The sequence below is a fragment of the Dasypus novemcinctus genome, chromosome 18 (assembly GCF_030445035.2).
Source record: "Dasypus novemcinctus isolate mDasNov1 chromosome 18, mDasNov1.1.hap2, whole genome shotgun sequence".
In the NCBI taxonomy this organism is placed as follows: domain Eukaryota; kingdom Metazoa; phylum Chordata; class Mammalia; order Cingulata; family Dasypodidae; genus Dasypus; species Dasypus novemcinctus.
Genome location: NC_080690.1, coordinates 67744531 through 67772383, shown reverse-complemented (window position 1 = coordinate 67772383; position 27853 = coordinate 67744531). Strand labels below are relative to the sequence as shown.

Here is a 27853-nt window from a genome sequence, read left to right as displayed (position 1 = left end):
AGAGTTCTTTAAAAAGAGTTGGCAGCCTATGCTCCATTGCACTAAATGCCCCGAGGCGGAGTGTTTCAGGTGGAGCCCAGAGCCCTTCCAGCACGTTCGGGCAGTGTTTGTCCTGGGGCTGATCCTGCCAGGACAGCAATCAGTGAGTCCACTTGCCCTATCATTCTAGCGCCACGCTTCTTCCAGCGATGATTTCTCCGACTTCTCAGAGGACTCGGACTTCAGCCCTAGCGAGAAGGGGCATCGCAAGTACAGAGAGTACAGCCCCCCATATGCACCGGTGAGTAATGGCTGGCACCAGGGACCCCCACCCATCTGGGCTCCAGGAGGAGGAAAACTCTGCTGGGCCGCTGTGCATGGCAGCTGCCTGGGGTTTCTTGTTGACTCTTGCGAGGTCAGGTGTTTTTATCCCCATCTTACAGGAGGAAACTGAGACTTAGGAAACCCGCCAAGGTTGCCTGGCTCTGAAGCAGAGGAGCTGGGCGTTGACTTCCAGGGGAGTTGCTCTCTGTGAGCCGAGCTCTTCTGCCTTTTTCTCTGTCGCCTCTTCCCTGTGGCCTTGGCAGGACTCGGTGTGTCTCGGAGAAGGAGGCTGACTTGTCTAGATCAGAACTGTTTTTCCACTGTTTAGCAGTGACCTTTTGTGGAAAATTGGCAAGAAAATGAAATGGCTGTGCAAGTAGAATATCTCAGGTGTCGTATTAAATACTTATCCCATTGTATCTTTGAGCTTAGAGTTTGAATACCATTTTTCTTGCCCCCAATAAAGCCCATAAGAAAAAAATCAACTTGGGTTTTCAGGTTTTGATCAGAAATGTTTTTTTAAAATCAGAAGCCTTTTAAAGCCGTCGCAGATATCCTGTGGCTCAGCATCGTCCCTCATAGTGGATTGTTTACTGTCGATGTTGGAGTCGAGATTGATCTGCTCACGCAGCTCCACACCCTAGAGAATGGGGGGAGCACTGTTCATGTTGATTTTGAACTAGGGGTTGAGACTTTTTGAGATCTGCTAACATATGTCCGTGTGTGTCTGTGTGTGTGTAATTTTTTCATATAATTTAAACAGTTTCATTGAAATATATGTATGTAGGTATTTTTCCTTTCTTTGTTTTGGAGGCACTGGGAACCAAACCCAAGACCTTCCGTGTAGGAGGCTGGCGCTCAACTGCTTGAGCCACATCCGAGCCCTCTCTATATTTTTAAAGCAGTTTTATTGAGATATAGTCACATACCATACAATCTATCAATATATAGTCAGTGGCTTTTAGTATAATCAAAGCTGTGCATTCATCACCCCAATCAATTTTAGAACATTTTCATTACTCTGAAAAGAAAAGCCCCCTTTATCCCTTACGTCTCAATCCTTCTATCCTTCTCCAGCCCTACATAACTACTAACAAATGTATATTTTCTAAACTTCATCCCGTACCACTTGGCACTGGCATGTTTTGGACAGCATCATCTGAAGCAGCCTTCTTGTTTGGTTGCCAAGCAGTCATTAATCGAATTCCAAAGCTCCAGGAAAACTTTGGCCAAGTAGCACGAGCCTGCCAGGCCCCTCCCCAGATGTGCTTCCTCTCTGTATCTGGGCAGTGCCCCATCTCTTCTAACAAATCTTCAGGGATCATTGGGTTTCTCAGGTTTTCTCTCGAGCTGTGGCCCTTCCCGAAGAACAGAAACATCTCGGACCCACCCCCCCAGGGCAGAATCGATGTCCAGAGTCAGAGACCCCCAGACTGAGGCATGGGCTCAGGGAAAGGCAGGGCCTGGTGGTGCGGACTGAGGGGCCGGCTCACCCCTCCTCTCCCTGTTCTCTCCGGGACTGACAGTCACACCAGCAGTACCCTCCGTCGCACACGGCACCCTTGCCCAAGAAGGCCTATTCCAAGATGGACAGCAAGGGCTACAGCGTGTACGAAGACTACGAGAACGAGCAGTATGGGGAGTATGAGGCGGGTGAGGAGGAGGACCTGGGCAAGGAGGACTATGACGACTTCGCCAAAGAGCTGAACCAGTACCGGCGTGCTAAGGAGGGCAGCAGCCGCGGCCGAGGTGACTCTCCCGGGCACCCACCAGGGCACGGGGGCCAGACCCAAGAGACCTCATGTGGCAAGCAGGTTCCGAGCCAGGTGCTGGGGGTGCAGTGCAGAGCAAGATGGATGGGTCAATCCCTGCTCACAGAGCCGCAAGTCCAGGAGGAGAGACGGACAGTCCTCTAGGGTGCGACAAGTGTCGCCAAGGAGCAGGGCAGGCAGCTGCACACGTGGCCCAGGGGGACCCGAGTTCGCACGTGAGGGGCGGGGAGAGGGTCCTGTGCTGAGGCCCGGCTGGTATGCGGGCAGCCAGTTGGGGCTCCAGGGTTGTTTTTTTAAATGCACTTCCTGGTCAGCTGTGGGGAGAGAGAGAAGGGACAGCTTCTCCTTGATCTGGCACCCTCCGCACCTGTCCCCCGCATCGTCCTCGCTCCTGTCACCCGACCAGGTGTGGCTACAGCCCCACGCCCTCCACACTGAACTTTGAACTTGTGGCAGTTGGGAGGATGGTGGGGGAGGGTGCCAGTGTACCAGCGACAGGCAACAACCCAGCCTGACCTCGTAGAGCAGGTGCTCTTCACCAGGGGTCCCTGAGCTTGAACTGAAATTAAAAAGACATTCTCGTGGGGACATGTTGGTGCGGGTGTGATAGCTATTAAATAATACACAGTAGTGTGGACTTAGTAAGGGATCTGTGGTTTTCACCTGACTGGTAAAGGAGTCCGTGGAACAAAAAAGGTTAAGAATCCGTCTTAGAGCCATTTCCTGTCAGCTTTGAGTCCAGGGCTGTCCCATTGAAATGTAGTGCTAACTGCCACATAGCTTTATATGTTCTAGTAGCCACGTTAAAAAAGTAAGAAGGAACTGGTAAAATTCTAAGAATATATGTGTAAGGGTGCCGACGTGGCTCAGTGGTTGAGCACTGGCTTCCCACATACTGCGAGGTCCAGGGTTCAACCCCCGGCTGCAGTACCTCAAAAAAAAGAAAAAGATGTGTAACCTGATACTTCAAACTCTTAGAATTTCAGCATGCAATTATTCAAGACATTATTGGTGAAGGAGAAACTTTTCTTGGTACTAAGACTTTGAAAAGCATCTCTTAGTTTGGACCAGCCGCATTTCAGGTGCTCAGTTGCCACAGGTGGCTGGTGGCACCCTTGTTGGGCAGGCAGGCACCCGTGGGGCAGTGAAGCGATGCTTCGGCAGGCCTGCATCCAGAATGCCAAGGGCCCCCCCAGGGGACTGTTAGTCTACCTGGGGGAGCTCGAAAGGTTTCATGGAGGGAAGGACAAACCCAAACTGACCTCAGGGCCATAACCTGGGTTGGCTTCTGTCCTGACAGTGGACCCACCCCCCACTCACTGTCCTAATCACCATGCAGGCAGCCGAGGCCGTGGCAGAGGCTACAGGGGCCGAGGAGGCCGTGGAGGCTCGCGAGGCCGAGGCCTGGGCAGGGGCAGCCGAGGCAGGGGCAGAGGCTCTGTGGGAGACCACCCCGAGGACGAAGAGGACTTCTATGAAGAAGATATGGAGGTGAGGTGCACTCCAGCCTCAGGGCAGGTGGGTGGGCAGGTGCTCCGGGCTGTGGTGCTGAGGTGGGAGGCTTAGAAAACAAGGTCAGGAGCCTAGGGACATCCGGAAGGAAGGGAAGCATCGGACAGCAGCCTCGTTTGTATTTAAAGTTTTATTATTATGGGCTAGAAAAACCTTCATTTGGTTCAAAATTGGAAAGGTACAAAAGGGTGGACAGTGAAGAATTCTTCCTTCCACTGCTGTCCCCCGTGACTCAGTCCCCATCCTGGAGACAAGTTACCTGAGAGTCCTCGAAGTGTTTTAGGTGCATTGCCCACCACCACCTACACCCACAGGCGCATGCTCCATGCACTGCCCTGTGCCCTCCACTTAGTCCATGATGAGCAGCTTGTTCTTACAGCTGCGCAGTGGTCGAGGAGGTTAGGCGGGGTTGTTATTGGTCTGCGCAGTTGGGTGGGAGCTTTCATAGGGAAGAGTGTGGAGAAGGAGAGGGTTAGACCACCCGGTATTGGGGCTGTGGCATCCGAGTCCCTGGGGTTGTCCACCTGGCCTTCGAGTCCGAGGTGCGGATTGTCCTAAGATTGTAAAAAAGGAGGAGGTAGAGTGAAGAATTAGGTCCAGTTAGGCCAGTTTGAATGAATTGTTCCCTCCATGACACTTTGACACTTTCCTGCTCCCTCTTTCTCTCTCGAATTCCAGTATGGAGAAAGTGAAGAGCCAATGGGAGATGAGGAATATGACGAATATTCCAAGGAACTGAACCAGTACCGCCGGTCCAAGGACGGCCGAGGACGAGGTGGGCAGGAGGGTGGGAGGTGGTGTGCTTAGGGGGAGCTTCCGGCAGCTGCTGGACTTGGGGCCAGGGGTGGCTCCACAGGCTGATGCCGTCTCTCTTCTTCGCAGGTTTGAGTAGAGGCCGTGGCCGGGGGTCCCGAGGTCGAGGGAAAGGGATGGGCCGGGGCCGCGGTCGAGGTGGCAGCCGAGGAGGGATGAACAAGGGTGGAATGAACGACGACGAGGACTTCTATGACGAGGACATGGGCGTAAGTTGATCGTTCGTTCTGATTTTTGGCCCTTTCTTGGATTTTTTCTTTGATGAGTCATCCTGTGATTCTCATCCCGTCCCCTAGCTCCTATCAGGCTTTCCTCACAGGGAAGCTGCTGCCAGTGAGATCCTCTGGTTTTAAAACCACGTCTTTGGCAGCATCTGCAGCTCTTCCGATTGGCCCTGAAGCGCTTCACAGGAAGCACGTGCACCCTCCTTTAGGAATTAGGTGTTCCTTCAAAGGCATGTGTAACCCAAATTTCCAGTTGCCAGCAACTCCAGAAAGCCAGTGCTTTTTCTGTAAGAGCACCAGAACTCCGTAGCACAGGGGTCAAACCCTGCACGCAATCTCAGCATTGGCAACAACCCACCAGTAAACATTTGCATTATGCGAAGACGCTTGACCGAGTGCATGCTCGTTGCCTCCTGCCAGGGTCTCCCATTCAGCCTCATTCGTCCAGTGTCCATCTCCCACCTGGGCTGCAGAGGCCCTTCCCCACCCTTCCCTTTCATTCCCCTTTACATCCAGACTCTGTGTTCTCACCAGGATGGTGGCGGAAGCTACCGGAGGAGTGACCATGACAAGCCCCACCAGCAGTCTGACAAGAAAGGCAAAGTCATCTGCAAATACTTCGTGGAAGGGCGGTGCACATGGGTAAGGGGCCAGCCAGAGCACGTTGGTGTTGGTGGCTGGGCAGCAGCCCCCCAGCTCCTCCAGGAACGTTCTGGAGGCCACAGTAACGTCACACTGCCCAGGAGGGAGGTGGCAGCGATTGTCTGATGGTCCTTGCTCCTGGTGGTACTCGGTGGTATCCGAGATGCCTGGGGGGCCCAGAGAAAGGCGTAAGTGGGTTTTTGGTTAGCTTGGTTGTTTGTTTGTTTGTGTTACCGCGGCCGGGGATTGAAGCCAAGACCTCTTAAGGAGGAAGCCTGCGCTCAACCACTGAGCCATATCGGCTCTCTGGTTGGCTTATTTTTATTTTGTTTTGTTTTTTTTTTACCCAAAATTGCAATCCACGTGGCCCCTATATTTATCAGGGTGATGTACCTTGGCTAAGTTATTAAACTTCATGATTGGAGAGGAACTTGGTTTGGCACGTTGATAGGAAAGGGGGAAAGTCAGGCTGGCCTTGGACGCCACAGCAGAATTCAGTGTTGGAGGGTGAGCCAGTGACTAGAGTTCTGAGGGAAACGTGTGAGCCAAGGTTATTTCAGGCAGCCAACTTTTTTGTTGTTTAAATTTTTAATATTGAAAGTAATCTCAAATTTATAGGAAAGCTGCAGAAATAATACAAAAATAATCCAGAGATCTCCAATATATTCTCTCACCCAGATACCCAGATTTACCAACTGTTCACATTTAGTGACATTTATTATAGCACTCATTCTCTCTCTCTCTAAACATTTGACAGTAGGTCGTAGACGTCCTGTCCTTGTAACACTTCACATGTCCAGGTACACGCTCCCTAAGAATTAGAACACTTTATATAACTACCTTACATACACTTGTCAAGTTCAGGAAACTTAACATTGGTCTAAAGCGTATAGTCCATATTCCAGTTTTTCTCAGTTGTCCCCATAATGTTGTATACCCCCCTTTTTTTTGAGTTTGAACATTTTTTAAAAAATTTAATAACATATATACAACCTAAACTTTCCCTTTTAGCCACAGTCAGATGTAAATTCAGTGGTGTTAATTACATTTACCTTGTTGTCTATCGCTGTAACTTTTCTATCAACCCCAAAAGAAGTTCTGTACTAGTTAAGCTTTAACTCCTGATTTCCTCCTTCTCCCTCCCTAGCCCCTGGTAACTGTATTCTAGCTTCTGGCTCTGAATTTGCTTAATCTAACTATTTCATATTGATGAGATCAGAATATTTGCCTTGTTTTTGTCTGGGTTATTTTACTCAACATGATATCTTCAAGGCTGGTCCATGTTGTTGCATGAAGCAGAACATTTTGTTCCTTTTCAGGACTGCATACATAATATGCCATTGCGTGGATAGAGCACTTGGGGCTTATCCATTCTTCTGTTGATGGACACTTGGGTTGCTTCCATCTTTGGACAATTCTGAATAATGCTGCTGTGAACACCAGTGTGCAATTATCTGTTCGAGTCCCTGCTTTTGATTCTTCAGAGTATAGTCCTAAAATTGGGTTCAGCCAGTACACTTCTTGTTCATATATAAAGGCAGTGGGCCGACTTTTGCAAACATGACTCCAGGAATACTTTGTATCTGTCTTGAAAAAACTGTTTCAAATATTCCTTTTCCTTATGGTTACAATTTACGTTTGATTTAGAACCTTAAAATACCTACAAGCAAAGAAGAATGAATAAGGGTAAATGGATACGGATCACTGTTTCTGTCTTTATTTCATAGAGATATTAAACAATTCCTGCTGATGACTGAATGATGACAAGTCAAAAACTCAAACTTTGATTCCACCTAAGTATTGTTTTGTTCTGATTCTGTTCCACTATAACAGAAAACCCGGCTCCACTGGTGTGAACACCGTCGACATTTGTCTCTGAGAACAAGGAGTCTGGGAGTGGGCTGGACAATACAAGGCTGGTGAAGTGGGCAGCTCCTTCCTGCCCTTTGTGCAGGCATGAGGCTTTTATCCTCACGGTTGCACCATGGCTGCTGTGCCTCTAGGAATCACATCTGTGAGCTAGAAGGAAGAAAAATGGGTGACGGGATTTTTTTATTCAGGAAGTATTGTCATTTCCAGCAACTTTTCCCTATATCTCGTTGACCAGAGTCATAAGAGAAGCTGGGAAATGGAGTATTTTTTAGCTGGGCACCATCTTCTACAAATAAATTTTGGGTTCAGTCAGGAATGAAGACGCATGGAACTGGATACTGAGTAGGCAGCTAGCATTGGCTGCCATGCAGCAGACAGTGAAAAACAGCGTGAGGAGATAAGAGGCATGAAGGAAGTGAAGGAAAGAGGGGAAGGCAGTGGAACGGAAGGGGGAGGGCTCTGGCCTTGGCCCCGCTGCCAAGGAGCTTCACAGCTGGTGGGGACAGTGTTGGGGAGCCTGCCTCTGCTGTGCCTGCTCCCCTTTCCTGGGAGTCCCTTCCTGTCGCTGCCTTCTCTGCTTCAGCAGTAACCAATCAGCAGCGCAGTCTCTTCCCTTTGCAGACAGGAGTAAGCGAACGCTCAATGGGCCACCCCTCACCTTCTCATTGCTTCTCTTCCAGGGTGACCATTGTAATTTTAGCCACGACATTGAACTACCAAAGAAGCGAGAACTGTGCAAGTTTTACATCACTGGCTTCTGTGCCAGAGCTGAGAACTGCCCCTACATGCATGATATCCTTTGGCGCGCGCACCACCTGACCACGGGTGCAGAGCCCCTGCTCCTTACAGGTAGTAATGCCGGTCTTCCTGTGCGTGCTCTGTGCCAGGTGCTGGGCCGGAGCTCTACAGGCCTCCATCTTGTTTAGCCCTCACATCTGCCCAGCTCCCATTCAGCAAATCGGTAAACTGAGGCACATGTTCTCTACATTCTCTTTACATAAACTCTTTTTTTTTTTTTTAAGATTTATTTATTTATTTAATTCCCCCCCTCCCCTGGTTGCCTGCTCCTGGTGTCCACTTGCTGCGTCTTGTTTCTTTGTCCACGTCTGTTGTCGTCAGCGGCACGGGAAGTTTGGGCGGCACCATTCCTGGGCAGGCTGCACTTTCTTTTCACGCTGGGCGGCTTTCCTCACAGGCGCACTCCTTGCGCGTGGGGCTCCCTCACGCGGGGGACACCCTTGCGTGGCTCGGCACTCCTTGCGCGCATCAGCACTGCACACGGGCCAGCTCCACACGGGTCAAGGAGGCCCGGGGTTTGAACCGTGGACCTCCCATATGGTAGACGGACGCCCTAACCACTGGGCCAAAGTCCGTTTCCCTCTTTACATAAACTCTTGAGATACATGTGCCATTGCCTGTTGTCTTTCTAGATTTGCCTAACTTGCTATGTTACCTGGACAAACCATTTAACTTGACCAGTCCCATCAAGGACCAAGGTCATGGTCCCAAGGCCAGCTTGGTGGGGTGGGAAGAGCTCTGCGGAAGGCATCTTAAGAATGGGGGTTTGGTTTTGGGGCTGCTGCCAAGCTACTGTGCTACCTGCACCAGTCATTTCACCTCTCTGGGCTTCCATTTCTTCATCTCTAAAACAAAGAGGTTGGAATCTTCCCTTGGGTGGGTTCTGTGAGTTGAAACACTTGCCTTAATTTTTTGCGTGAACGTGATTTTCCCTGTAAACTGTACCACACAACGGGGAACTGCATCAACGGCGATGACTGCATGTTCTCCCACGACCCCCTCACTGAAGAGACCAGGGAGCTCCTGGACAAGGTGAGTGCAGGTGGGGGTAGCTTGGCCAGGAGGTGCGCATCCCATTGATTTGACCCCACTGCCTGTCTGGTGTGGGCTCAGAATTCCCAGGGACCTCGATCTGGAGCTAGGCCATTGGCGCACGGGTTCACACACCTGCCTCTTTCTACCTAGGGCAGCCTCAGGAATGACAGGCCTCCTCGGACGAGGGCTCAGAGCTTCCTCAGTGCCTGGTGACCTTAAAGTTCATCCTAATGTCCACTGTTTTCCCTGGGGAGTCAGACTTGGGGACTTGGGGGTCCCAAGTTCCTGTGCCTCCTAAAATACATCCAGGGGGTGAACGGGATAAGAGAATACGTTTCTTTGCATTTGAAGGTTTTCCTGCCTTCAGTTTCTCACAAGGTTTTAGGACTTGGCTATTTTTTTAGAATGGAAAAGGTGAAGTCCAGCTTAAGGAGTAGGATTTTATGATCAAGAAATACCTAGAGCTGGTTACTTATTTCACAGTGTAACCAGTGGGAAAAATGCCACCTCATTTCTAACAACTAAATCGTGTCTGGCTCAGGACTGCCCCCTGTTGGGGGCTCAGGGTTGGTGCTGAGACCAGGGTTGACCAGTAGGAGCACAGGAGCCCTGGACGCAGGCCACATATTCATTGCAAATTATCCAGTAGCCGCACATCTTATATTTTATTTAACTCCATTTACCCAAAATGTCATCATTACAACAAGTACTAAATAATGGAATAATGATTTGACACCTTCATTTTTTTTTTTATTTTTTTAAAGATTTATTTTTATTTATTTAATTCCCCTCCCCTCCCCCGGTTGTCTGTTTTTTGTGTCTTTTTGCTGCGTCTTGGTTCTTTGTCCGCTTCTGTTGTCAGCTGCACGGGAAGTGTGGGTGGCGCCATTCCTCGGCAGGCTGCTCCCTCCTTCACGCTGGGCGGCTCTCCTTATGGGTGCACTCCTTGCGCATGGGGCTCCCCTACACGGGGGACACCCCTGTGTAGCACGGCACTCCTTGCGCGCATCAGCACTGCGCATGGGCCAGCTCCACACGGGTCAAGGAGGCCCGGGGCTTGAACCGCGGACCTCCCATGTGGTAGACGGACGCCCTAACCACTGGGCCAAAGTCCGTTTCCCGACACCTTCATTTTTGTATTAAGTCTTTGGAATCCAGTGCTTGTTTTACAGTTCAAGCCACATTTCAAGAGCTCTGTAGCCAAATGTGACCAGCGGTCACCATGTTGGACAGCACGTGGCTCGACAGTGATAAAAACCTAAAGCAAGCCAAAGCAGCATTATTTCAGCTTCTAGTCACATGTCTTGAAAGCATCTATATATACTTGATCTAAAGTCAACTTCCCGTAGATTAAAAATTAGCACTGAACTCAAAGAACCAAAGCGGAATTGAATTTGGGTGGTCAGAAAATTACACTTAAAATAGCCCTCTTAGAAAACTTATCCTTTCAGTTGCCACAAGGAAGGAAGGACCTAGACTAAAGAAGTCACAGATCAACCATTTCCTTCTCGCCTGAAAGTTTCTGCTTTTTCAGCTGGAGCTAGAGACTGGGTCTTCTGGGAGGTGTCACTTAGGGTCACGCCATTAGCCACCCTCTCTAGAAAAGTCTTTTTTTCTTTCTCCTTTTCCTTCAGTTATTTTCCCGTTTCTCAGTGATATTTCTGTCTGTCCAGAACCATCAGTTTCCAGCCGTCTAATCCAGGTTTGGAAACATGTCCGCCTTTGGGGTTGCTGATGAACCTGACTAGCACATAGCAAGTATGAAACAAAGAGTTCTCTTTACCCAGGTTCATCTGTTGTTATTTTTGCACCATTTGCTTTATTGCTTGTTCTCATTTTTTGTTTATATTTTTGGGCCATTTAAGAGTTTATTTGCAGACCCCCTGGGAAAAAAAAAGTTTATTGCATACATCATAGCACTTCATTACCCTCGGTTTTTTTATAGTCAGGTTTACTGAGATGTACTTTGTATCCAGTAACATTTCCCCGGTGGTGTGTGAGTTTTGACTGACACACAGACTCATGTAACCACCCCAAAATCAAGATGGAGGAAATTGATTCCATCACCCCAAAAACTCCCCTGTGCCCCTTTAGAGTCACTGCCTACCCCTACTGGCAGGCCCTGGAAACCATTCATCTGTTTTCTGTCCCTGTAGTTTTGCCTTTTCAAGAATGTCACATGAATGGAATTGGAATACTTACAGCCATGGGTAGAGCTAAATGGATGCAGCCTTCTGAGCCTTCTGCTTCTCCGACTCCAAGTAGTGCACTTGGAATTCTTCCAGGTGGTTGCAGATGTCAGTGGCTCATTCCCATTTGTTGCCAGTAGTTTTTCCATTGTATGTGTGTATCTAAATTTGTTTATGCAGTCCTCAGTCGAAAGACATGTGGGTTGTTTTCAGTTTGGGGTAAAAACATACAACTTTCAACCGACTGGAACTTGTTTGCCTCATAAGTGCTGGCCTGCTGAAGTTTGGCTCTGCCAGGCTGGGCCCAGAAACCTTTGCATATCTGTGAATGTTTCAGTCCTATTGCCTTTTGGGTCAGAGTTAGTCCTGGTAGTGAGGTTGTGAGACCCAGTGGGGTGCTGGCTCGCCCATTGTCTGGGAGTGCTCTCCTAGCTGGCTGAGGTGACGGAGGTGTGAAGGAGGGTCATAGGGTAGGCGTGCCTTCTGTGGCGTCTGAGCTCTGCTCTTCTGGTGGGAATTTTTTGTTGTTAAGATTTATTTATTTCTCCCCTCGCTTCTCGTTGTCTGCTCTCTGTGTCTGCTTGTCTTCTCTTCAGGTGGCACCAGGAACTGATCCTGGGACCTTCTGGAGTGGGAGAGAGGTGTGCAATCTCCTGCGCAACCTCAGCTCCCTGGTGTGCTGCGTCTCTTATTGTCTCTCCTCTGTGTTTCTTTTTGTTGCATCATATTGCTGCGCCAGCTTGCCGTGTGGGCCAGCACTCCTGTGCCAGCAAGCACTCTGCTCGGGCCATCTCCCCTTCACCAGGAGGCCCCAGGAATCAAACCCTGGACTCCCATATGGTAGATGGGGGGAGCCCAATTGCTTGAGCCACATCCGTTTCCCGGGAATGTTGTTTTGTTTTGTCTCTTACATGTGGTCATCCTGGGCTCTGTAGCAACAAAGGCAGATACGATTCAGTCCGTGGTTGGAGGCAGCGCTCACAGCCCAGGATAGGAAGGGGACAGGGATGAGTTAAGGGAGGTGGACCTCAGACAGGAGCCTCTTGGGGCAGGTATGGCAGGTGCAGCAGCTGAGTCCTGAAAGGCTGGGTGTTCTCTAGCCACCAACGGGGCCCTGGGGTCAGATTCCTGCCGGAGTGGGAGAAAGACAGCCTGACTGCAAGGCTTGGGCCCCTGAAGATGTGGCCCCGCGGCGCGGGAAGAGCGCAGAAGGGCCGTCTGGGGGCTTGCTGACAAGGCAGTGTGAGAATTTCAGTGCAGTTAGTTAACCATGAATTTGTTGAGTAGCTGCCTCACTGCTGGCCACAGGTCTGGGTCCCTGGCACTGACAGCCCCAGAGGACGGAGTGGGCCGGCCTGAGTAGGCGGGGTCCCAGGTGTGTGGCCTGTTCTCTGGCCCACAGGGGCCTTTAGGAGGGCAGGGCGGAGACCTGAGGCAGGAGCGGGGGAGGGGTCAGCCCTGCAAGGGGGATTGGGAAGAGGGGGGTGCGTGGGGCAGCCGTGTCAGGGCGGCTCCTCGCGGGGGAGGTAGGACCTGGCCAGCTTGCCCTTCTGCGGGCCTCGAGGAGCTGCTGGAGTGCATGGAGGGTCACGGTCCCCTCTGTGTAGAGCACGGTGCTTGTCTGGTATGCAGAGGGTGATGTGGGCGGCCAGTGGAGGGCCCGGGGCGGGGAGCTGCAGGGGTGAGAGCAGGGAAGAGGCGGGGACAGCACCCCAGCTCCTGGCTTGGGGGCGCAAGGGGATGTCAGCTGCTCACAGAGCTGAGCCCGTGGCCAGTGGAGGAGGAGGGGCAGATGGACTGGGGCAGCAGCTCTGATTCTGGACACACTGGTCAAGGTGCACCCAGTCTGGCAAGAGATGACGTGGGAGCCCCGGGCACAGGCCTAGAGTGACTGAGGGTGTGTGAGTGGGAAGGACTTCCCGGGACAGGGGTGGGGGAGGTGGATAAGCAGGGGAGACCCCAGAGAGGAACCGGAGGCTAGTCTGTGCCCACTGCTCTGCCCCCTGGGCGCACCAGCCTCCGCAGCCCTTGCATGAACAAGATGCTCTCCAGAGCCTGTGACGCACAGGGGACGTGTTTCTCCTTTGTTCATTCATCCAGAGATGCTTGTCAGTCCTGTCTGTGCCAGGCGCTGCCCAAGACCTGGGGATGCAGTGACGAGGGGAGAGAGAGGAGCGGGTGGTCCGTGGGGATAAGGACGGGGAAGGCTCTCCGGGTGGCGTTCAGGGAAGGCCAGTGTGAGGAGGTGATGCCTGGTGGAATAACGAAGTGTGAAGGGAGGTAGAGATGGGTGCCAGGCGGCAGGCACGGTGCATGGACAACCACCCATGCCACAAGAACCAGAAAGAGGCCAGCCTGCTCCGAGGGAAGCAAGTGGAAGGTGGGAGTAGTAGGTCAGGCGGGGCCTGGGGCTGAGCGCAGCCTGGATTCCCCCCTGTGGGTGGCGCCCCAAGATGCCGTGGGATTCTGGGCTCTCCCCTGCGGGCAGGGCTTCCCAAAGCAGACAGCACACGTTAGAACGCGGGTGCTGGTCTGCAGAGTGCCTTGGAGTACTGGGCTCCTAGGAACAAGGGCTCCCCTCCTAATGGTTTCTAACCCCCAGCGTACGGTTTCCTGACCCTGCCAGTCCTTGGCTCCAGATACTTGCTGATGGTGAGAGGGAGAGAGGACGCAGGGGTGGGTCCTGCTTCTGCCATTTGAGCAGCACCAAGGATGTGGCATCTCAGCACCCCTTGTCAGGGTCCACCAAGGGCTCTGTGTCAGGGTTGCCAGGGCTACCCTCACACTCAGGGACTCGCTAGGAAGCACAGGACTCGGCCTAGAGTCAAACTCATAGCTGAGAGTCACTACAGTGCCAGAGTACAGAGCAAAAGCAGCAAAGAGATAAGCACGGGGCAGAGTCCAGGGAGGAGCAGGCGCCAGCTTCTAGGCTCCTCTTGTCATGGAGTCGCTCAGGACGTGCTTCATTCCCCTGGCAAGGAGGTGTGACCACATGGTGGCATGCCATCTGCCTTAGAGATTCGGCACCCAGGGGCTGGTCACGATGCCCCTCTGCCTGGCACATACCAAAGTTCCAGGTGCCCAGAAGGAAAGCAGGTATTTGGCATAAACCACATAGTTTTGGACAGAGTTTAGGCACAGTGAACTCTCCTTGTTGATTAGGGACAACGCTAACTCTCCTGTAATTTAGGCTCCTAGGCACCAGCCAGGGGAGGTACCTCCAAGGAGGGTTGGCTCTGCTTGCACAGCCTCCTAACTGGCCAGATGCCCTGGTCAAATCCAGACTTTGAAATTATTCAGTATTTTCCTCGGTATCCACCTTGTACTGGGTCCTGAGGCTCCAGCGGGGAATGAAGCATCCCTGGCCCCAGTGGGGGTGACAGCTGATGACCAAGGGGACAGCTGAGTAAACAAGGTCACCAGACACAGTGCCCGGCAGGGAGCAGCAGGGGCTGGGCTGGGGCTCCTGGGCTGACAGCTAACAGGGACCCGCACACTGGGTGGCAGGTCACCACACCATTGGGGAGAGAGAGAAACAAGGCCAGAGAGAAGCCAGGGTCAGGCTGGGGCTTGGCGGGGCGAGCTCAGCTGGTCAGGGTCGAAGAGTCCGGCGGGGGGACCGGGCACGGAGGCGATTAGCTGCCGAGGTGCTGCCCGAGACCCAGCCCGGCGCTGGGGTCCCCGGAGGTCCTCGGAAAGAGCTTGGGTTTTGTCGCAGTGAAACGAGAGGCCCTGAAACCCGCACGGGATGGCTTCCCGCCGCCAACTGGCCTGGGTTACGAGGTCCCCAGGGGCCTGGCCTCCAGGCTTCCTCCACAGCACAGAGGAGTGTGTCCACCTGTTGTAGTGGACTCCTTCTGTGCTTTTGGGTGCCAGGTGACCCGCCCTTTTGTTCTTTCTGTCCCTGCAGATGCTGGCAGATGATGCAGAAGCGGGAGCCGAGGACGAGAAGGAAGTTGAAGAGCTGAAGAAGCAGGGCATCAACCCCCTGCCCAAGCCTCCCCCCGGCGTGGGCCTCCTGCCCACACCCCCTCGACCCCCTGGCCCACAGGCCCCAACCTCCCCCAACGGCAGGCCCCTGCAGGGTGGCCCCCCGCCCCCGCCCCCACCCCCGCCCCCAGGGCCCCCCCAGATGCCCATGCCGGCACACGAGCCACTGTCCCCACAGCAGCTGCAGCAGCAGCAGGACATGTACAACAAGAAGATCCCCTCCTTGTTTGAGATTGTGGTTCGGCCCACAGGCCAGCTGGCTGAGAAGCTGGGCGTAAGGTGAGTGGCCTGACTCAAGATGGGTGCTCTGGTGCAGCCCAGCGCCTCCTGCGCGGGGCCTGCGGGCAGGAGCCTGCCCAGGACCCTGGCTCCGCGGCCCTCCGCCTGCCTCGCACACTTGCGCTGTGCCTCGCCCGCCTGCCTCCCTCTCTTCCTCTGCAGCCCCACTCACCTGCGCCTGTTCTCCCTCTCCTCTTAGGTTTCCTGGACCCGGTGGACCCCCAGGGCCAATGGGCCCTGGGCCCAACATGGGACCCCCAGGGCCGCTGGGGGGACCGATGCACCCCGACATGCACCCCGACATGCATCCTGACATGCACCCCGACATGCACCCCGATATGCATCCTGACATGCCGATGGGCCCTGGCATGAACCCCGGCCCACCCATGGGACCTGGTGGCCCCCCGATGATGCCCTATGGCCCCGGAGACTCCCCACATTCTGGAATGATGCCCCCCATCCCGCCAGCCCAGAACTTCTATGAGAACTTCTACCAGCAGCAGGAGGGCATGGAGATGGAACCAGGCCTCCTGGGGGACGCAGGTATGCAGGGGGCCGGGGGGCCGCGGCTGCTGGCGCTGGCGCAGGTGACTTGGTGGGCAGCACCCAGTTGTTCCTCCTTGGACCACGTCCCATTCAGAGCATAAGTCCATCTCCATCCTCGTGCTGTTTGATGGCCAAGGATCTGCGGCGACATGGGAGTCACTCCCCTGTCGAGGCAGAAAGGACTTGTGGCGTATTTTACTTGCTTTCCATTTTCCTTGGTGTGCCTGGACTCCGTGCGTGCGGGTGCGGGGCTGAGGGGCCAGTAGTCCCATCAGGAGCAGGCCCGGGACCCTGGCCAGAGCAGCCGGGGTCGACCGTGGTGACTCTGAGTTTTCTGTTCCCATGACTGACCTGTTTCCCTTGCTTCTTTCTTGCTTGCGTTTCTTAAAACAAGAAACTTACTGGCAGCATCCTCAGCGTCTGGTGGTCAGGGCGCAGCTAAGTGAACTGGCCCCCGCAGGTGAGGGCTTGGACCCAGCACTCCCATGGGATGCCGGGCCGCACTCGAGGCCTGGGGGTGCGAGGGAGCAAGGCTGACCCAGTGCTTGGCTTCCACCACCTCTACCCTAGGGGAACAGGGAGGAAACTCGTGAAGAAACGAATGAGCTGGTTGCCGTATTGCTTAGCAAGAAATGAGGTTGGGTGCGCAGCTGGGTCAGCGGAGGCCTCCATGGAGGGAGGTGTGACTGGAGGCTGCGCCAGCTCCTCTTGTTTGAGGAAAGCCGAGGAGGCGGGGGTGGCCTGGAGAGGGGCGGTGGCAGAGGAGGCAGAACCCCGGCCGCAGGGAGAGCAGAGGCTGCCTAACGACCCACCCGGGGGCCCGGGCGCACCTGGGCGGCATTGGGCGGTGGTGGCCTCGCTGGAGGAGACGTGGGTGGGGGTGGGAGACAGGCGGGGTCGGGCTTGGGCTTTAGGGTGTGGAGGTGGCGCCGGGGGGCCCCAACGACCTCGCATGTGTGCACCTCGCATGTGTGCATTCCAAGGTGGTGGGAGAGACATCAGGGACAGGGTGCCCGGGTGGGGAGCAAGTGCTGTGGAGGGTGCTGGCGCCGTTACTGACGGGGAGGGAGCGCCCAGGGGACAGAGTGGCCTTGGGGTGGGCAGCCGCTCTTCTCCTCCTTGCCACGTTGAGTGCGGGGTGCCCGTGGATGGCCCAGCAGAAGTTTGAGGGGGTGGTGGGACAGGAAGTGAGAAGGGGTCTGCGCTGCCGGTGATAAAACCTGGCAGTGGGCGGCGGGTGGGCAGCATCAGAACCACCAGAGCAGATGTAAGCGCCTGCAGCTGCCTGCGAGCGGAGGTGAGCCTGAGGCTCTGGAGAGGCGGGAAGCCTTCTGGAGAGAGGAGCACAGGCTGTGGGTGGGAGCCCCGCCCCCCAGTAAAGTGTAGGTTAATTGTGGCAGCAGAGGTGGGGGGCCTGCAAGAAGTCAGCCCGGCTGTGAACAGCAGGTCTCAAGCGTAATTCCCTTTTCTGAACAGTTCACTTTGCATAAACTGCGCCCATTTACAGTGTATGGTTCAGTTGGTATAGTATATCCGAGTTCTGTGGCCATCGAATAATTGATTCTTTTTTTTTCCATTTTAAAACAATTTATTGAAGTATATCATTCATATACAAATATACATAAACTACAAACGTATAGTAAAAGTTGTGAACTTAAAAAACAGACGTGCATAGCGTCAACCAGGGCTCCCAGGCTCACCCCAACACCAGCACCTTGCCTTGTAAAACATCATCCAAGTATTACTAACTATAGTCCATATCTTACATTTAGTGTATTTTTCCCCCAATCCACCCTATTATTATTTTTTGTTCATAAATCATATAATTTAAAGTGTACAGTCAGTGGCATTTGGTATAGTCACCGAGTTGTGTATTCATCCCTTCAATCAATATGAGTGTTTTTGTTATTCAAAAACAAACAAAAAACAAAGAACACTACTATACCCTTATGTCAGTTCTCCCACCAAGCTTAGCTGGCCCAGTCCAGGAGGTAGGAGTTAGGAAAAGGGGACCTTTTGCTTTTTGCTTTATTTGCTTTATGTTCTTTGGTATTTAGAATATTTATAAACTTTTTAATTGTATAGGAAAAGCTTTCATTGCAAACTTTCAGTAGTGCAAAATGTGTAAAAAGTCAGAAGCTCTATTTCTTCCACAGTCTGAGCTCCAGTTTGAATAGGTCTGTGTGTACTTTCTGCAAGGACAGCTTGGAGCCTCAGGGGGCTGTTTAAATTTAAATTAGGTTAAATTCCAAATTAGTTTCTTGTGAGTGCACACTTTAAGTGCACTGGCGGGGCTGGTGGCCGCCTGTCTCCTGGGGCAAGCTCAGGCTGTCACCTCCCACAGGACATGGTCCTGGCCCGCCCGGGCGCAGACATTCTTTGTCCGTGTGCGTCGCACGCATGGACAAGGACGGTCCTTGCCTGCCTTTTCCCACCTCTCTGGCCTAGGCCAGCCCCTGGGCATCGACATGGTGGAGCACGTGGACGGAGGTGGCTGGGGCTCGGCGCTCCTTTCCTTAATCCCATAATTACAGTAAAATGCCCATCGATCTTTATGGAGTTCGGGAATGGATAAAGGAAGAGGGGGACTCACCCATGAGTCTGTAGGTTGACTCGGGGCCATGGCAACATTTTGGTGTATTTCTTTCCATTCTTTTACTGGTTTGGGCTTTTTTCACACTGTGAGCTCACTGGGCAATAGTGTTTTTTCTTTATCAATTATTAAAAAGAAACCAGTGTTTGTCACAAACAATTCAAAACACTCAGCAGCCGCTGGCCTCAGAAGGGAAGGCCGTATCCTGCCCCCGCCCAGGGACTGTGTCTATCTTGGCAAAGCCATTCCTCGCTGTCCCACGACGCGCTGCCGCTGCCCTGTCCTTGTGCTTCACGAGCATGCACCTGTGTCTGCCCGCTGCTGGGCCTCCACAGGCCCCGGTGCCAGGGACCTTCCCGAGGGCCGGGCGTGTAGTGAAGGGCAGGGCTGGTGGGAGCCGGTGCCTCGGGCCCTTCCCAACGTGAACCCCGTTCTCCCCCGCCACAGAGGACTACGGGCGCTACGAAGAGCTGCCGGGGCAGCCTGGGGAGCACCTCTTCCCCGAGCACCCTCTGGAGCCTGACAGCTTCTCTGAGGGGGGGCCCCCAGGCCGGCCGAAGCCGGGTGCCGGTGTCCCTGACTTCCTGCCCTCGGCCCAGAGGGCTCTGTACCTGCGGATCCAGCAGAAGCAGCAGGAGGAGGAGGAGAGAGCGAGGAGGCTGGCTGAGAGCAGCAAGCAGGACCGGGAGAATGAGGAAGGCACGTGTCCCCCCAGGGCTGGGGCCTCCCCCACTGCACGGGCTGCCCGGGTGGCGCTCGCGGGGAAGAGGTGGGGGTGCCCGGTCAGGGTCCTGTCGGGAAGGAGCCTGTGGCCAGGGAGGACTCCTTCCCAGCACCAAGAGCCCAGCTGCCTGGGGCCACTGTGTGGCCCCACGAAAACTGGCTGGCCACACCAGGAAGGCAGGGCTGTCCTTGCGTATTGGGGGCTGGGGGGAGATCCTGCGCACCTTGGGGAAGGAGGTGGGAGTCTCCAAGAGCCGGCAGGCCAGCAGGAGGGGCTGCCTGCACCCCCATCTCCTTGTGGACCCATTCCCCACACGGTGGTCTTGGGAAGTCAGCAGGCGAGGAGGCCTCTCGTTAGGGGACCCTGCAGCAGGCACAGTCACAGCTGTTGCCTAGGCGGAAGGCACCGTGGTCTGCTCGGGGGCCTCCTTGGCAAGAGGTGGGACCCTCTCCGGAACAAGCCAGTAGCTGGGGTGGTCCTGACCAGAGCCTAGGAACTGGACCAGCGAGTGGGGACAGCAGAGGGGCAGGTGCCACCCAGGTTAGCCGTGCCCTCCTGGGAGGCTAGAACAGAGCCCACCCCTGCGGCCCCAGTGCAGGCCCTAAGCCCAGTGAGAGCTGTCAGCGGCAGCAGCCGCCAGGAAGGCCTCAATGCAGCGGCCGAGGCTGCAGAGAGCTGCAGCACGGCCCTGGGCTGCCCTCGTGCCTCCGGTTCTGCCCTTGCCTGATGGGGGGGTAGTGATCCCACCTGCCGGGGGAGCCATGAGGCCCAAGCACCCAGAAGCCCCGGGGACAGCGCTGGTCCCACCTCAGCCACAACCTGCACGTGCCCAGCCCGGCTGGGTCTTCACACAGCCCATACTGGGGGTGGGGGTAGTAAGAGGAGAAACTGAGGCTCCAGGAGGCAGAGGACTCTCGCCCAGGGCCCACTGCGGGTCGGTGAGAGCTGGTGGGATGTGGTGCATGCTCACTGCCTGCCTCTGCTCTCTCTCAGGAGACACCGGAAACTGGTACTCAAGCGACGAGGACGAGGGGGGCAGCAGCGTCACCTCCATCCTGAAGACACTGCGGCAGCAGACCTCAAGCCGGCCCCAGGCCTCTGCGGAGCTGAGCAGCGGGCTGGGGGACCCCCGCCTCCAGAAGGGACACCCCACAGGAGGCCGGCTGGCAGACCCCCGCCTGAGCCGGGACCCCAGACTCACCCGCCACAGTGAGGCCTCCAGCGGGCCGGCCCCAGGGGAGGCAGGGCCCTCCGACCCCCGGCTGGCTCGCTCCCTGCCCACCCCCAAGCCCGACAGCGGCGCCAAGGGCTCCGGGCCGCCCCCCGCGGAGGAGGAGGAGGGGGAGCGGGCCCTGCGGGAGAAGGCCGTGAACATCCCCCTCGAGCCCCTTCCTGGGCACCCGCTGCGGGACCCGCGGTCGCAGCTGCAGCAGTTCAGCCACATCAAGAAGGACGTGACGCTGAGCAAGCCCAGCTTTGCCCGCACCGTGCTCTGGAACCCCGAGGACCTGATCCCCCTGCCCATCCCCAAGCAGGACTCGGTGCCCCCTGTCCCTGCGGCCCTGCAGTCCTTGCCCACCCTGGACCCCAGGCTGCACCGGCCCGCCACCTCCGGGCCCCCCAACCCCAGGCAGCGCCCCGGCGCCTCTGTGGAGCCCGGCCCCTCTGGCTCCAGCCTGCCCGACTTTGAACTTCTCTCTCGCATCCTCAAGACCGTCAATGTCACCTGCCCGGCAGCCCCTGGACCGGGCGACAAGCCCAGCGACCCCCGTGTGCGCAAGGCCCCAACCGACCCTCGGCTGCAGAAGCCGGCAGACTCTGCTGCCCCCACCCGGGCCGCCAAGCCTGGCCCTCCCGACGCCCCTGCTGCGGCCGCCAGCCCCAGTGGCGAGTCCTCGCCGCCGGCCATCGCTCCTTACGACCCGCGCGTGCTGGCGGCCGGCGGGCTGGGCCAGGGCGGCGGGGGCGGGCAGAGCAGCGTGCTGAGCGGCATCAGCCTCTATGACCCGAGGACTCCCAACGCCGCGGGCAAGGCCGCCGAGCCGGCTGCCGACGCGGGCCCCCCGCCCAAGGTCCCCGAGGGCAACAGCAAGAGCCCAGCGGCCAAGGCCAAGGAGCCGCCCTTCGTCCGCAAGTCGGCCCTGGAGCAGCCTGAGCCAGGCAAGGCCAGCGCAGAGGGCGGCTCGGCCACAGCCACGGACAGATACAACAGCTACAACCGGCCGCGGCCCAAGGCCGCCGCCGCCCCCGCCGCGGGCACCCCGCCGCAGGAGGGCACCCTGCCCCAGCCCGGGGTGCACAGTCTGCCTGTGCCCACCCTCTTTGGGACTGTGAAGCAGGCGCCCAAGACAGGCTCCGGAAGCCCCTTTGCCGGCAACAGCCCAGCCCGCGAGGGCGAGCAGGACGCAGGGTCCCTGAAGGACGTTTTTAAGGGCTTTGACCCCACCGCCTCCCCCTTCTGCCAGTAGTGTTACTTCGGGGCCCAGGGCCCCAGCCCACCCTTCCCAGGTCACACTTCAGGGCAGCAACCAGAGTTGGGAACTTGAGGGGTGGGCAGGGTGTTCTTGCTTTTCTTTCATTTTTCATTTCTTTTTTTTCGTGTCTTTTCCTTTCTTCTTTCTTTCTTTCTTTTTTTTTTTTTTTTTTTAAAGTAGTACTTTCTTTTAAACTTAAATTGTATATGACGGTCTTCAGTCCTGGTCAGCACCGCAGGACTCCCGGGCTCCTGCCGAAAAAACGTGCCTGTGCCGTTGAAGCGCGGCGAGGCCCCTGTGCTGCGCCTGCCTGGCGCCCGGCCTGGCCGCACAGAATTTCAGGGACTCCTTGAAGCTGGGGATCCGTGGGTTTTCTGGGCCGAGCTGGGCCCATCACCTGCCCTTGGTAAACACCCTCCCCACCCTCGCTGCCAGGACGGCAGAGAAACCCTGGAACGGGACGCAGCCTATGGCCTGACCGGGGAGAGGTGGCTGGCACGGGGGCAGGACCCACAGAGGCAGGTCCGGGGCATTTCTGGAACCCAAGGGCCCACGGTCCCCGTCTCTGCACTGCGCAGGCCGTGACTCATTGCTTCAGGAGATGGTGGAAGTGGAAAACTATCCAAAAGAGAAAACAAGCCCTCCCCATCCTGACTGCTCCCCATGGCTGGGCGAAGCGGGGCCCTCTCCCACTGATGTCTCCCCTGGATCTGCACAGGACATCTCTGCCGCCGCCACCTGCTCAGGAGCCTTCAGCCTGTGAGATGGACCTGGAGCCCGGGGGCTGGTGTGGGGGAAATGCCCAGAGAAGCCCAGGTAGCTCCCAGCCAGCCGGGCCCCGCAGCTGTTTTCCGTCAGTATTACCTGTCCTGCTGTGGCCGCGCTTCCTCCACGCACCCTGAGCCGGGGACCTTCTTGGCCCTCAGAAGCCAGACCACCGCGTTCAGCACTGCCCCCCCCACCCCCGCCCCTTCAGAGACCCTCTAGAGTCTGTGGCATCCGCTCCCATCAGGCTCCTGGTGAGGGGTTCTGGAGGCTTGTGGGGGAAGTGTTCCTGCTCTGTCCCCTTCTCGCATGGCTCTGTGGGCATGTGGCATTGGTGTGCTGGTTTTTTCTCCTGAGCCGACATGACAGCTGCATGGGTCCACAGGTGTGTCATGGTGTTGGGGGTGTGGACGCTTCTGGAAAGGCGGCCTGAGGAAGCGGGAGGAGACTGCAGCCAGGGCAGTGTTGGGGCTGCTGGGCCCTTTCCAGGGAGGGGGTGGGGTGGCATCGGGGTTTGGCCCTCAGAGCCCCCGAGGCCAGGCGCTTCTGCCTGGGCGACTGGGCAGAAGGCCTGTGCCCCCTGCCCCCCTCCCCCCCGAGTCTATTTGTCCATCCACCTCTGCCTCATCTCCCAGTCCCACCGCCTGCTTCATCTGCCTGTTGTAGGGCTCCTGCTTCTTACGAATAATGAGGAAACCTGGTCACCCAGCCAAAGGACATCTCCCTCCACCCAAAAAAAAAAGCCTTTGGGTTCGGGGCCATTCAGCCTCCCAGGGTCATTGCACCGTGATCAGGTCAGGTTTTTGTTTGGTTTGGGTTTTGTTTTGTTTTGTTTTGTTTTAAACAATCATTAGTGAGATTTTCTCTTCAGCCACCAGTGTTGGCCTCGAAGCAGAGGGCTGCAGCCCTTGGTGTTTGTGAAATAAGAATAGGGTGTGGTGGTGTCTTGGGTTCCCCCCTCCCCTTTTCTCCTTTGAGATTTTCCTTTTGTAAAAGAAAAATTAAATACTTTTTTAAAACTGAAATCTGATGAAATAGAAGCTGGAACCCTCCTTTTGGAATATTTAGCCTAAGAACCTCATGGGACTATGAATTCACCCATAATTTTCATTTGCCATCAGGCCGGAGCTTTTAAAGAAAAATTGTTCTCTAACCAGGATTGTAACAAAAGTGTAAATATGATTTCAGAGTTGAAAGTTGATGGTGCAAATATGTATATAACGTACTGTATTTTTACAATGATTGCCGCATGACTATTCCACCCCCTTTTTGTACTCTGTAACTGTCTTCCAGAAACGTCACCTGCCCTCTCCTGTGGTCTCTTAATCTCTTAATTGTATTCCTGCCATTAAAGGATGCAGTTATTTTAAAAAGCCTGCCTGTCTGGTCTCTCCATCGGTCATGCTCTCGACTGTCCCTCACTCCACAGCTGCGGAGCAGAGGAGGGCGGAGGGCAGCCTGGGGCCTGCGGGTGGTGCCTCCACCTCTCCCAGCCCCCTCTGCCCACACCAGTGCCTGTGCTGCCCGAGCACTACTTGGCCAGTCTCGGAGTGTCCAGGGATGTGGGCACAGCCTTGCCCCCACAGAGTTCTAGAAGAAAGCTGTGATGGACAGAAACAGGACAGCTGGGCCAGCTCGCGGGGGTGTCAAGAAACAGGGTGCTGTAAACACAGCCAAGCGGGCTCAGCTCCAAGGAAGTCACCCAGGCAAGGGGCTCCAGGCCAGCCAGGCCAGCATGTGGCCTCTGGGCCGACTTGGCCTCTGGTTGAGTGGCTGGTAGAGGTTTCCCACAGCTGCCATACAAATTATCCCATGTGTAGTGACTCAAAACAACATTTATCTTCCAGTTCTTGGGATCAGAAGTGCAAACCCAGGTTTCACTGGTTAAAGACCAGACTTGCCAGAACTTTTTTCCTCCCTGGAAAATAAGGAGAATCTGTCTCCTTGCCTTTGCCAGTTTCTAGAGGCTGCCTGAATTCCTTGGCTCATGCATGTCCCCTCCCTCCATCTTCAAAGCTATGCCACCCGCTCTGACCCTTCCCTTGCACGTCTTTGGTCACCCCTGGAAATGACTTTTGAGGTCCCATTTGATGAGTACACCCATGCTACTCTGCCCCAGCTTCAGGTCCTTAACTTAGTCACATCTGTAAAGTCCATTTTGCTACTGAAAGTAACATTCACAGTTTCCAGGGAGTAGTATGTGGACATCATTTGGGATCCCCAAGTATTCCTTACAACGGGTCTCTTTGCCATACCCGGCTTGCTGCTCTCAGCAGGTAAATGCTTCCAGCTCATCCACCCCGGGCAACAGTGGTTTCATCTGAATCAGTGGCTTCAACAGCTGGGAGTCCCTCGCCTCCTATAAGAAGTTCGGTGGGGCAGATCCAAGGTCGGAAAACCCACTGGCGACCTCAAGTCCACCCGGATTCGTGCCAGTGTGCCGTTCCAGCGCCACCTAGTGGTGGCGAGATGCCCGGCGTGGCCGGGTGCAGAGGCCGAAATAGAATTCTCCTGCTCGGTTCTTCAACTAATCAAAGACGGCTCTCCTGGGTCTGCACACCCGGCTGCCGGGAAGCCACCAGCCATTCCAGGGTCTGGGGCAGGGAGGGGCTGGGGCTGGCTGCGAGGCAGGAAGTCAGCGCCTGGAGTTGGGGAGCTGACGCGGCCTGGCCTCGCAGGCCGGGACACAGACAAGGGGAAGTGCTTCCCGGAGCGCGGGGAAGAGCGCGAAGAGCTAGCGCCGCTGCGACAAGGTCGCCAGAGGGCGCTTTAGAACCTGCCGTCTGGCGGGGTTGCCGGGAACGGCCAGGCCAGGCCGGACGCCTGGTGCAACGACCAGGCAAGAGGGGGTGAGGACTGCGGCCAAAGTGGGGACGGGGCGATGGGAGCTGATGTACTTGAGCCTTAGGGGCGGGGTAGATAGAACTGGAGGACTGGCTTAGATGTAGCGGGTGGAGGAGGAGAGGACTCTGGGAGAAACTGAGGCAGCCGGGGCAGTCCCCTTGCTGAGGCGGGCACAGGGGAGGAGGGGGAGAAGGCCAAGGTGCTCTGGGAAGAGGCTGGGTTCAGCATGTGGGCCCTGACGAGCATCGCCACTGAAGCATGAAGGGGAGACTGAGGCAGGGCAGAAATGGCCAGCAGGCGGCAGCCAAGAGCCGAGTGGAGTACCTTCCGCCGCGGAAGACAGCCCCAACGTTGGGATCGGCAGCCAATTCCAAGCGCGCCTCGGGCGCCTGCCCCAAGGTCACCTACCATCCACAGGTGTTCACGTGCTTCTGTGTTTATCACACCTTTACCCGTCCGTCCATCCCTCTATTCATCCATCCCATTTTTGCTTCATTTCCCAGTAAGTTACAGACATCAGAAGAACCCACGCCCCTAAACTCCTGCAGCCTGTGTCTCATGAACCGGAGTTCGATATTTGTTTACAAGTGCTTTTCTTTTTAGGTAAAAATTCCAAATTGTGAAATGCACAACCTTTACACGCACTCTATGTCACCCAAACCTCCAAAGAGAACCGCAAATTCCCACATGCCCCGTTCCAGGCAATCGCTGTCCTCACCCTCCCAGATGCAAACCTGTCTTCTGAAGTTTTTCCATCGTAGAGATCCCTGCGAACCTGGATATTGACAAAAAGACACGCCCAGGGCTCGACGAGCTGCTCTATGCCTCCACGGCTTTTCCCACATTGCGACCCCTTCACAGTAGTGCGGAGCGATCTTTTTAGAGATTTGGAGCCTGTGGACTGTGTGAGTAAGGACGGGCTCGGCTATTCTGCAGAAAACACAAAACTTCCAAATCTCAGTGGCTTAAAGTGACCAGAACTTCCTTCTCTTTCGCCGTCAGCGTGAGGTTCTGCTCGGCCGGAAGGCCGCTCCTCCCCTGGAACGGGCCGACCAGTGTGCGGGTTGCGAACCGCTTCCTCCCAGAAGCCCGGGTGTCGGCTCCTGCTCCAGCAAGTCCCACGGTGGGACGCGCAGTCCTGCCCCGCGCCCGGAAGGCGGAGAGCTGCAGCTGTTCGGAGAACAGCGCCAAGGCCAACTAACGTCCCTGGGTACCCAAGCGACCAAGCAGGTGCCACGACACGCACTGCCTGAGCGAGCTGGGGACGAGCCCCTTAGATCTCCGACCGCGGGGGGCCTCACGGACCCCAGGCCCGCGGAGCTGCGCGCACGAAGGGTCCCCACCGGGGTGGCGCCGAGACCACGCCCCACCGGCTGCTCTAGCCAAGGCCACTCCCACCTGCTGCTCTAGCCGAGGCCACTCCCACCTGCTGCTCTACTCGAGGCCACTCCCACCTGCTGCTCTAGCCGAGGCCACTCCCACCTGCTGCTCTACTCGAGGCCACGCCCCACCGGTTGCTCTAGCCAAGGCCACTCCCACCTGCTGCTCTAGCCAAGGCCACTCCCACCTGCTGCTCTACTCGAGGCCACGCCTCCACGGCTGCTCTAGCCAAGGCCGCGCCGCACCGGCTGCTCCTCTCGAGGCCACGCCCCATCGGCTGCTCTAGCCGAGGCCACGCCCCACCGGCCGTCTAGTCGAGACCACGCCCCCACCGGCTGCTCTAGCCAATTGCCGAGCGCGGCGGGGTCCCCAGGCAGACCCTCGGCGGGAGAGGCGGGGCGCCCGGCTGGACCGCCAACCTGGGCTCCCCTGGGTGTCGCCTGTGCTGCAGTCTGAGAAGTTCCCTACCCAACCTGCCTCCGCCGGGCTGACACCCGAGGTCTGACCGCTCTCCTGCTCCCAAAATTCTCCCAATTTTTCCCGCCCAAACATTTTCTCTGATGAATCCCTTGAACATCTACTTCTGTGTTGGCGCGCACCTCCGGGAGGACTTTGGTGTTCACTAGCGAAGCTTTGGTGTTCACTAGAGAGGCCCACGCCGCGGACGAGGCCGAGGAGGCGGAGAAACCAATATCTCCCCTTGGATCCCTAACTGCCGAGGGGCCAAGTCAGCCTTTGAGTACAGCCAGTCTGGCTCCAGAGTCGTTTTGCTCTGGGCTAGGGAGGCGGCCCTCCGGAAGGGCTGACTGCTCCCAGAGTTCGTGGTTTTCAGAAGGAATTCAGGTATGAGCTCTCCAGTCCCTCTTGACTCAGTCAGGACCTGCTCAGGAAAACAGAACACACCCTGGGCATTTAAAAAAAGCAAATGTAATACAGGGAACTGGACACCGAGGGGCTGCTTGGAGGGCTGGAGGAGCAAAGGTGGAAAATCAAGTTGCAGCAGGTTAGTTGCTGGAGGAAGCTTCTAGAACCCTACTGCCAGAGGAGTGAAGGGAAGATGGTGTTATCCAGAGACTGCTGTGCTGCAGAGGTAGGACT

The 27853-nt window shown here is 55.8% G+C and overlaps 1 protein-coding gene across 4 annotated transcripts in view; it reads left to right on the top strand.

Moving 5' to 3' along the window:
* Window positions 1-23904, top strand: part of ZC3H4 (zinc finger CCCH-type containing 4) — a 39213-nt gene extending 15309 nt beyond the window's left edge. For all 4 annotated transcript variants that reach the window (XM_004477435.5, XM_004477437.5, XM_004477436.3 and 1 more), the window contains 12 exons: window positions 170-280; window positions 1830-2052; window positions 3415-3566; window positions 4266-4362; window positions 4470-4609; window positions 5159-5266; window positions 7819-7930; window positions 8859-8968; window positions 15071-15429; window positions 15629-15972; window positions 19016-19267; window positions 20286-23904. In XM_004477435.5, coding sequence (XP_004477492.2) covers window positions 170-280; window positions 1830-2052; window positions 3415-3566; window positions 4266-4362; window positions 4470-4609; window positions 5159-5266; window positions 7819-7930; window positions 8859-8968; window positions 15071-15429; window positions 15629-15972; window positions 19016-19267; window positions 20286-21760 — 3483 coding nt within the window. In that variant the 3' untranslated portion in view covers window positions 21761-23904. The remainder of the gene's footprint in view (window positions 1-169; window positions 281-1829; window positions 2053-3414; window positions 3567-4265; window positions 4363-4469; window positions 4610-5158; window positions 5267-7818; window positions 7931-8858; window positions 8969-15070; window positions 15430-15628; window positions 15973-19015; window positions 19268-20285) is intronic.
* Window positions 23905-27853: the final 3949 nt, after the last annotated feature.